This window comes from Hippoglossus hippoglossus, chromosome 9, assembly GCF_009819705.1.
Source record: "Hippoglossus hippoglossus isolate fHipHip1 chromosome 9, fHipHip1.pri, whole genome shotgun sequence".
In the NCBI taxonomy this organism is placed as follows: Eukaryota; Metazoa; Chordata; class Actinopteri; order Pleuronectiformes; family Pleuronectidae; genus Hippoglossus; species Hippoglossus hippoglossus.
Window position 1 is genome coordinate 1146607 of NC_047159.1, and position 11119 is coordinate 1157725.

The window sequence follows — 11119 nt, forward strand, 5'->3', positions numbered from 1 at the left end:
TCCATTATTCATGATCCTCTGCGGACGTGGGAATATTCGGTTCCATCTCTTGTCAAAGCCGCTGTGACCTCTGACCTTTACAGCTTCACTATCAGCCCTCATTTCCATTTTCCTTACTCTGATGTAATTGGACGACGAGCCGCGCTGCAATTAGAGGTTTGTGGACACTGCTGTCATCCCGTCAGCGCGTGAGACAACGAGGACGATCCCAGAGGACGAGAGGTCAGCGTTCAGGACGAGGACAAAGAGAACGAGACACAGGAGAAAGTGGAGAGATGCTGGGTTTGAGTTGCGAGGACACGTATCAGGGGAAAACCGGTGGAAACAAATTAACGTCCTTAATAAGCAATCAGAGGAATCCGAAGTCGTCATTGACGTCGAGAGCGAAAGGGCGAGAAGAACGAGCGAGAGGAAGAGCGAGAGGAACAAGAGATCACCGAGCAAAAAGTGAAACGACAAGCGAGAAATCCGCTTAAAGCAAATCAGCGTTCTTAATAAGCACTGGGAGGAACCCCCCCGAACCTTTTCATCAGCACTTCAGAGTCTCGGTGGAGGCGGAGCGGGACAAAGACAATCATGGACGGGCGTCAGAAATCTTTACTGGGTCGATGGCCTCGGGGAGTTCTGTGCTTTTGGATAAATTAAAGCTGCCACTGTCACTTTGTCAAGAGGAAAACACTCAACTTTATTCTCCCACTGAGGAGAATGTGTGTGGTCGGCAGCTTTCAGAGAACCGCTGGAGTGTGGAACCGGTCGGACTGCTGCTGGTTCTGCTCTGCTGTGGTTCCACTGTCCAACTGTCCTACTGTAAGACTGTCCTACTGTCCTACTGTTAGACTGTTCTACTGTTAGACTGTCCTACTGTCCTACTGTTCTACTGTCCTACTGTTCTTCTGTTCTACTGTCCTACTGTCCTACTGTCCTGTAAGACTGTTCTACTGTCCTACTGTCCTACTCTCCTACTGTCCTACTGTTCTACTGTCCTACTGTTCTTCTGTTCTACTGTCCTACTGTCCTACTGTCCTGTAAGACTGTTCTACTGTCCTACTGTCCTACTCTCCTACTGTCCTACTGTTCTTCTGTTCTACTGTCCTACTGTCCTACTGTCCTGTAAGACTGTTCTACTGTTCTACTATCCTACTGTTGTTCTGTTCTACTGTCCTACTCTCCTACTGTCCTACTGTTCCACTGTCCAACTGTCCTACTGTCCTACTGTCCTTCTGTTCTACTGTTAGACTGTCCTACTGTCCTACTGTTCTACTGTCCTACTGTTCTTCTGTTCTACTGTCCTACTCTCCTACTGTCCTACTGTTCTTCTGTTCTACTGTCCAACTGTCCTACTGTCCTACTGTCCTACTGTCCTACTATCCTACTGTTGTTCTGTTCTACTGTTCTACTGTCCTACTGTCCTACTGTAAGACTGTTCTACTGTTCTACTGTTAGACTGTCCTACTGTCCTACTGTCATACTGTAAGACTGTTCTACTGTCCTACTCTCCTACTGTTGTTCTGTCCTACTGTCCTACTGTTCTACTGTCCTACTGTTCCTCTGTTCTACTGTCCTACTGTCCTACTGTTCTTCTGTTCCTCTGTTCCTCTGTCCTACTGTTCCTCTGTTCTACTGTCCTACTGTCCTACTGTTCTTCTGTTCCTCTGTTCCTCTGTCCTACTGTTCTTCTGTTCTACTGTCCTACTGTCCTACTATCCTACTGTTGTTCTGTTCTACTGTCCTACTTCTCTAGTGTTCTACTGTTCTTCTGTTCTTCTGTTCTTCTGTTCTTCTGTTGTTCTGTCCTACTGTCCTACTGTCCTACTGTTCCTCTGTTCTACTGTCCTACTGTTAGACTGTCCTACTGTCCTACTTCTCTAGTGTCCTACTGTTCTTCTGTTCTTCTGTTCTACTGTTCTACTGTTAGACAGTTTTTCATTTCTTCTGTTTTAATGTTCTAATGTGTCAGATTTTTGTATTTATTTAATTTAACAGTTTCAGTATTTTTGTATTTATGATGTTTTATTAATTTACGGAACCTTCAGCTGAGGTTGTAGAGATTTTAAATTAAAGTCTTTAAAGAAATGAAACATTTGACATCACAGGAAGAAAAACGTTTGAGTCGTTTTGTAGTGAAAATCAGATTTAGTCTGAATCCTCCTGCAGTAAATTTAAATTCACTGTTACTGGAGACGTCCTGGACATTTGTCTCCGTCTGTCTTCGTCTCCTCTGTCCCGTCCAACAGAGGAGACGAAGATAAGAGGTGAGTTCAAACTTCACTGATCCTTGAGGGAAAGTGATTAAAGGACAAACTGCTCAACCTTATTTTTCCTGCTGAGAAGCGACGGCTGGTCGATATCCAGACGACTGCAGGCGCCGATTCCAGCTCCGTCTTTGTTCTGCAGGAGACGCGTCCTCGTGTCCGTCCTGCTGGAAAAGTCCCTGCGACAGACGAGCTTCAGAGCAGCTTTGATGTCGGTGGCTGTTGTGGTTTTGTGGATTTACAGACGAATGTGAATCCACCTTCAGGGCAGAGCTCCGTCAGGCGTCTGTTTTCTTTTTCTGCTGCTGCAGGGAAATTTAGAAAATGAGAAAATGAGAAAGACTCATCTGCTCGAAACGTTTCCACTGCTGTTTACACACAAACATAATTCAATATAAACTCCCTGAAAGATACTAAAGCCTGTTTCATTAGACGCTTTCATGCAATAGTTCAACTTCCACTGGAACCAGATGCATGATGGGAACTTTCTTTCCTTTTGTTTACAGTGAAACCAAATGTGAGATTCTGGAGTTTGTGTCTTCACCTGGTGTTTCCTGACTCTGTGTGCTTCATGTGTGAAGACACGTTTTACACAGGGGCCGACTGGACGTCCAACATCCGTGCACATGGTTCAGTGAACGTGCACGTTCGGGTTAAAGTCACATCATTGAATCAGTGAAAATAAAAACTCTTCACAAATCAACACATTAACTGTTGGTGTTGTTCTGCAGTAGCGACGTCGTCGTCCATCTTTATTCAGTCTGTGGCGTCTCCAGTGGAACGAACAAACTGGTTTAACTGGTTTATTCTTCATCAGTAACTGGGACACTTCCTGTTTATTAAACTGCTGCTTCGTCAGGTTGAAGAGAAACAACATTTAAAGATCTTTCAAAAGTCCAGTGTTGACTTCATGTTCTAATGTATTTATATATATATATATATATATATATATATATAAATACATGTGTCTGCCCCCCCCCCCCACACACACACACACAGACACACACACACACACACACACACCATCCCCCCCTATCTGTCTAACAGCATGTTCGTCTTCTTTCGGGGCCGCTGAGTCCAATACCTCAACACAGCTTCTCTTTGAAGACCCCGACACACACACACACACACACACACACACACACACACACACACACACACACACACACACACACACACACATACATTTAACACCCCCCCCCTGCTCGGACTAAAAGCTCCCTCTTTTCTCTCTCACTATTGAAAGTGACAGTGACACAGCCTTATCAGTGTGTGTGTGTGTGTGTGTGTGTGTGTGTGTGTGTGTGTGTGTGTGTGTGTGTGTGTGTGTGTGTGTGTGTGTGTGTGTGTGTAATTTGTTGGTCCGGTTGTGAAGATCAGGGCAACAATTACAGCTTTCTGCTCCACTGGGCCTCACACACACTTTATACTGTCACTGGATATTAGAGTTAACAGACAGGTGTGTGTGTGTGTGTGTGTGTGTGTGTGTGTGTGTGTGTGTGTGTGTGTGTGTGTGTGTGTGTGTGTGTGTGTGTGTGTGAGAGAGTGTGTGTCTGTGTGTGTGTGTGTGAGAGAGAGAGTGTGTGTTCTCTTCAACAGTGTGACGTTGTGTTTTTTTCTGACCTTTCTTGATGCAAACATTCAAACTAATCACGGTCTCTTCTCTTTGTGTGTGTCTCTGTGTGTATCTCTGTGTGTGTCTCTGTGTGTGTCTCTGTGTGTGTCTCTGTGTGTGTCTCTGTGTGTGTCTCTGTGTGTGTGTCAGGTGCGAGCGGTGCGACCGCAGCTTCACGCAGGCCACTCAGCTCAGCCGTCATCAGCGTCTTCCCAACGAGTGTAAACCGGTGAACGAGAGCAGCGAGTCCATCGAGGTGGATTAACCCGACTGAGTCCTGGTCCACGTCCGAGCAGCTGGATCTGAAAACGCTTCCTCCTCCTCCTCAGTGACCCAGTGAATCATCTGTCCTCCAGCAGCTTCACGTCTGTCCAAGAGGAGACGCTGTGATCTCAGAGACTTACTGGATGAAAATAGTTTTAATTATGGTTTAATTCCTGTTGTGTAGTTAGTGTCTGTGAAGCAGCAGCAGATTGTCCCGATCCGACATGTTCACAACAACAGGAACATCTTCTGCTGTTTGTTTACAGCTCATCCACCAAAAACTAGTGACTCAGACATTTGTTCTCTCATACAGAACCTCCAGAACACGTCAGGAACACGTCAGGAACATGTCTCAGGCTTCATCCACACGACTACGTTTTCCTTTAAAAACGCATCAAATCCGAGATTCGTCCGACGTCCAAACAAGTTTTAGAGCCAATCAAACTGAGCGGTTTTAAACGCTGCTGGTTCCGTTTGAGTTTGAGTCTGAAGGAACAGTTTAGAAACGATGACACATCGGCCTCAGCTCCCAGAGTAGAACACAACATGGAGAACCGATTAACTTCTGTTAGTGTGGACGGGAACTAAAACTGATACAGAACCAAAACACATCGATTCTAAAACGCAGTCGTGTGGACGTAGCCTCAGTGGTCGGACACGGAACTCCGCCTCCTGCTGCTTCACTCAGTTTAATGTTCGTACAAAGATAAAACGATTCCCTGTTCTTTATTTTCCTGGCGTCTCGAAGAGGACGACCCCCTGAACGTCGTTACTTGAGAGCGTTTTCAGATTCCAGCGTCTGAACATGAACTGATTGTTTACGTCTTTTTGACTCCACTGACGGAGCCACGCTCATCCTGCTGGAGAGAATCCTGATTCAACCAAACCAAAGATCCTTGTTTTCCAGCAGACCTTTAAAACGGAGGACCAGGATATTTATTGGAGACTTTTTGGAATCTGTCACGTTTCCCTCCAAAGAAAACTCTTTTCTTGAAACCGGGACAAAAACAATGAAATACCAAAAAATTCAGACGGTTCCGTCTGTAGCTTTACGTCTCGGTTTCTTTTTTTCTTTTTGCAACAGCGATGCCAAAGGCGGCGCGACCAAAGCAAACAGACTGAGATGCACAACGAGCGGCGACACGAGCGCTCGAGGACGACGCCCGAGTTTTTCATCACTAAACGAACAAAAAGACAGGAAGTATGTATTGTAAAAAAAATAACAAAAGAAAAGAAAAAGAAGAGGAAGAAGAAGAAGGGACAAAAAGAAACATAAATTATATTTATCTTCTCATATCGAGCTTCGGGCACTTTTGTTTTTAAAATGTTGGTTATTTAAGTTTTGCAGCTCTGATGTGGAGACGGGGGGGAAAGTTACTGACGAGATAATGGATGTGATTTCTTATAGAAACTAGATCGTCACTCAGTAGAGACCAGAGGAACCGACAGGAAGGAAGCAGCTGCTGGTTCATCCGCAACAAATATTATAAACTCAAAGATCTGAACGTCATTAATGTGTCGGAGTTATAACAAGATCCAGAAAATATCTCCTGAGAAAGTTAGAACAATGTGGAAAACTCTGTCCCGGCTCCAGCTCGTTAAAGCAACACTGTGGAAGTTCTACTGAGCAACAGCGCCCCCTGCAGCCTGTGATTCTTCCTGTTGGGCTCGTTCACTGCAGATAGAGACGACTGGTTCAGACAGTCGAAGCTGAGACTCTCAGTCAGTTGTTCTCACAGGAGATGGAACAACTCACCAGAGTCACAGACGGAAACGTCCTCCTCGTTCACACCAGACATCAGACTCACTTCCATCCAGCTGCTGCTTCAGGTAGAAAGCTGCTCAGTGTTGCTTTAACGACTCTCGAGGCCCGAGGCCGGAGCCGTGTGGGACGCCTTCCTCAACTTCAGGGCACTTGACCTTTGAACCACGAGGATCTGCTGCTCAGTTCGTTCAGCTGTGACCGTTCAGAAGAGACTTTGTGTGGATTTCAAACAGAATCAGACTTTGAACAGGACGTCCTCGGTGGAGGAGATAATCCCACAGCTCCTAAATAACTGTTTGTTTAAATGACACAGTTTGATAATTTACTGAAATCATGTTTTATTCTCATCTTCTCATTCTAAACATTTTCAGGTTTCTGGTGTTTTCTGTGATTTCAGTTTAAAGACGACGTCTGATCTTCTTCTCTCCGTCGCACAGATTCTTTTATTCTCATGTTTGCTACGCGATGAGTTTGAATCTCAAACCTCTGATCTCAGACGTGTGAATCGAGACGAGACACTTTGTACTCAGACGTAAAGAAGCACAGTTACAGTTACAGTTACAGTTACAGTTACAGTCACAGTCACAGTTACAGTTACAGTTACAGTCACAGTTACAGTTACAGTTACACCAGATCGGTGTTTGTGCCTGAGAGTTAAAAAGCTTTAATAAAGACAATAATCTGAAAACTGTAACTTCTCCTCCCAAAGAAAACACAGAGGTTCAAACGTTTCACTGCAGGAAAACGTTTCACTTTCATCACACACGTCTGTCACAGTATATTATATATATATAGATATATATATATAATATATAATAATAATATTGTATATATAATATTATATATATAATATATAATATTATTCTAACAATCGCAGATTCTTTTGCACTTTTTCAAATTTGATAACACATTGATTTAAAGTTTTCTACGTCTCCACACACACAAATAATATTGATAATTTAACAGTAAATAATTATAAAATGATATGAATTATATTTAAATATATGATATTTAAATTGAATTATTATATTAATTATTTTAATTGTTTTTTATTTACAAATAAAAAGTATTATTTTTAAATTGGAAGTTTAAAAAGTGTTTATTCTTTAATTTAAAAGTGAATTTGTAAAAATGCAGGAATCATAAATGATGTTTAATCTTTTATTTCTCACGTGTTTGGTGAAACGTTCCGACTCAGACGTGTTCGTGACCGAAAGAGAAAACGTCTTCGTCAGTGAAACGTCTCTTTTCTAAAAACAAGCAGATGATTCGCTTCTGTTCAGAGAAAAATACAAATGATGGGATTTTATTACGAAGTGAAACAATTTGACTGAAACAGAAACGTGATGAAGAAGCAGATTCGAGCAAATTCACTTCCTGTTCAACTTTCATCTCCTCGGAATAAAAATGTTTATTAATGAGAAAATAGGAAGAAATTAACAAGACGCTCAGATTCTATTTACAAACAACTGAAGTTTCTGCAGCAGAAATTAAAACTTTAATTAGAAAAAACTTAATTGGTTTTTATTTTCTGAAAAACATGAATTAATTTATGCAGCAATATTTTCCTCAGAAACGTGAATCTGTCAGAACAGAAACTGAATCCTGCTCATATCTGATGAAGATGATGATGATGAAGATGAAATGATGATGATGATGATGATGATGATGATGATGAAATGATGATGATGATGATGATGATGATGATGAAGATGAAGATAATCATTTCCTGTGTAAAATGACAGAATCGAGTCAAACTGATGAATTCACTTGTTTGCATGATTTCGTCTCTTTTTCTAAACGAATGACAAAATGAGATCAAAAACCAAAAAGACGTTGTTCCAGAGGAAATAAAGCTGAACTCCAGTTTTGATTCTTCTCAGTGACTCGCTGTGATTTTATTCTTTACTCAGGTTCACGATTAGTTTTCCTTGTTTTACACTCAACAGTGTTTATTTCGCACAGAAAAGATTAATGCGACGTTTCAGACAAAATCGCAGAATCTTCGCAGACGCCTGAAAGAACCTGGACACAAGATACGTTATGTTTATTGTTTTGTTTTCTTTAATTTTATTGTTTTCTTGCTTTAAATCAGCGAACAAACAACTTTTGTCTCTCGATTGTTGTGGACAGAAAAAAAAAATAACGTTATTGATGGCTCCGCGTCACTCTTCGTAAGTTTTTTCGTGGCAGAGATTGTTGATAAAAATGTACGTAAACTCCGGGACCGGAAAGCGAAGCCAAAGCAGAAGAACGCTTCCTTCTCCCGGTGAAGAATCGGGTTATTTGTGACGTCGCTGATCCGTCGCAGTTTGACGGCGTTTAAAAAAAACACGCGATGTTCACGAGGAAAAAAGTGACGACAACGTTGTTTATCGTCTTTAAGAGAAAAGTTTGAGTTTGATCGATCGTATTGGACGAAAGATTTTTATAAACTCACACAGCGAAAACAGCTGCCTCTACTTACTGCTAATAACACACACACACTCACAGACACACACACACACACAGAGACACACACGCACACACACACACACACACACACAGACACACACACACACACACACACAGACACACACACACAGACACACACACACTCTGCCTTGACCTCAGCTCCGTCTACAAACACAAACTGGACTTTCCACTTTCTGATTTCAGATTATTCCTTCGAGGATTCGACAAATTCACCAAAACAAACACAATCGCAGTTTTCAGACATCAATCATCGCTGTTTTTCGACCGTGGGAACCGGATCCGAACCCAGAGGCCGAACAGCCGAAGTCTCACGTCTCTCCGGCTCTGTTTATTTATGTGAATGAGTCTGAATCAAATCACACGAGAGAGAAGTGGAAGTTGTCGTTTGGATCACGAGTCGAAAGAAGAAGAACCGAGAAACGAAGCTGAGGAGGAGCAATTATTTCTAACTGTTAAAATTGAGAGAAGTTTCCAACAAGAAGAGAGAATGATGAAGAATATTTAAAGTTCACAACACAATAATTCATCTGGAGCAGAGGTTGTGTCTTTTGTTTTGATCAATTTAGATTTTCAGTTCTTGTGTAAAGTTGTAATTGTTGCAAATTAAAACCATATTTGTAGATGATTTGAAATTCAGTTCCGATCAGATTCCTGCAGCTGTGTCTCAGTCCAGATGTTTCACAGAGCGACGACATCACGACCCCATAAATCTGGTCTCTGGGGAATCTGAAGGTTTCAGACACAAACTTTATTTTCCTGCCGTTTAAACAAACACACGTTTAAAGACAAAGACACGATAAACAAAGAGCTAATTTAATTCTCTCTTTTAGCTCCTGTTTCGGGCTCCACCAACAACAATTTAAATAAATTCTGCCCACAAATAAGTTAAATTTACACTTAAGCAAAGGTAGAAATGATTTCAGGACACAAACACATAAACGTGACTCAGTTATTCTGCCCCCTGGTGGACGTGGTGGGAGTTTTTATCAACCGCTGCAGCTTCAGAAAGGAAAAGACGATCGTGTAGAAAATGTGACGTCAGCGATTCGTCTGCGTCGAGGATCAGGAAAACTCGTGTTTCACTGTTTAATGGATGTAATGGTTTGTTTTAAGTGGAATGCCCGTCGGGGGTCGAGTGGGGGGGGGGGGGGGGGGGGGGGGTGGAGGATATTAAGCAGAGGTCACGTGTTCAAAACCAATTAGACACGAAGCTGCAGACGTTTTATTTTTTCAGATTCATAATTGGAAACACATTGAAGGTGGAAACGTTTCACTGTGAGAAAATCTGAAGACTGTTGTTAACAAGACCCGGTGTGTGTGTGTGTGTGTGTGTGTGTGTGTGTGTGTGTGTGTGTGTGTGTGTGTGTGTGTGTTTCAGATTAAAACAAACAGTGACACCTAGTGGTCGGATGCTTCATGTTCTCAGGTCGTCCGTCTGTTTCTTTCTTCTGTGGACGAAACATCTGGAAAACGCTTCGAGGGAATTTCTTCAACTTTGGTCCAAACACTCGACTCACGGATCAACGGTTCGATTCCGGTGCCCGAAGGTCAAAGGTCACAGCTACATCACTAAACACTTCTTTTAGGGTCGTGAACTTAACGTCTTCAGAAAGTCTCCAGGGAATAATTTTATATTTGGAATAAACTCAAAGAAGAATCATCAGTTTATTTCTGTTCTTTAAATCACATTTGATTTAATGTCTTTTTATTAAGTTTTCCATGTTTGTTTTCTGTTTTCATGTTATTTGTGTGTTTACATGTTATTTGTGTGTTTACATGCTATTTGTGTGTTTTCATGTTATTTGTGTGTTTACATGTTATTTGTGTGTTTACATGTTATTTGTGTGTTTACATGTTATTTGTGTGTTTACATGTTATTTGTGTGTTTACATGTTATTTGTGTGTTTACATGTTATTTGTGTGTTTTCATGTTATTTGTGTGTTTACATGTTATTTGTGTGTTTACATGTTATTTGTGTGTTTACATGTTATTTGTGTGTTTACATGTTATTTGTGTGTTTACATGTTATTTGTGTGTTTACATGTGTGACGTCTCTGATGAGATGAGTTTAACAGAACAATTTCATCTTGTCGTCCTCACAGGTGAATATAAAAGTGTGTTTTCTCTCTTAGCTCCTCCTCTCTCGTTATCTTCCTCCTCCTCCTCCTCCTCCTCCTCCTCCTCCAAACATCTGTTCACCATCAGCACTGAGGAGCCACATGTCAAAACATCTGTGTTAACATGTTGTTGTACATGTGATAACACGTGTCATGTGTCACGCTGCTTCTTCTCACTTTACATTTTCACCTGAAACACTTTGTTTCTTTATAAAGTTTTACTTTTAACTATAATACTTTTAATGTAACATTTTTTTATATCGTTTAATTTTTAATGTTGTTTCTGAAAAGGAGAATGTTAACATGTAATATATAAAATACACAATGATCATAATACTTCTGTACTTTCAACACAAGTCAAAGTTTGAATATACAACATGTTCATGTATTTTTACTTTGTTACTTCTGTTATTTAAAATAAGGAGGTGGAATAATAACAATAAAAATACCAAGAGTAAAATATTAACATATTTAATACTTAAATTAATATGCTCGTAGATTCATTATTAAATTTGAATCATCATATTTACATTTACAGCTTTAAATTGTTGTTTATTTTGTGATGTTTTTTGTGCTTTTATAAAAAATTATTCTAAAATTCTTTCACTGTAGAAATTAATCAAAGCTTTA

General features: G+C 40.9%; 1 protein-coding gene across 3 annotated transcripts in view; it reads left to right on the forward strand.

Annotated features, from left to right (window-relative positions):
- The window catches only part of prdm6 (PR domain containing 6), a 56571-nt gene extending 52338 nt beyond the window's left edge, over nucleotides 1-4233 (forward strand). Inside the window, exon 9 of one of the 3 annotated variants that reach the window (XM_034596795.1) lies at nucleotides 4018-4232. In XM_034596795.1, the coding sequence (XP_034452686.1) occupies nucleotides 4018-4132 (115 nt within the window). In that variant the 3' untranslated portion in view covers nucleotides 4133-4232. Of the gene's footprint in view, nucleotides 1-4017 lie in introns of all 3 variants that reach the window. The other 2 variants (XM_034596793.1, XM_034596792.1) reach the window with 2 other exon arrangements.
- Nucleotides 4234-11119: the final 6886 nt, after the last annotated feature.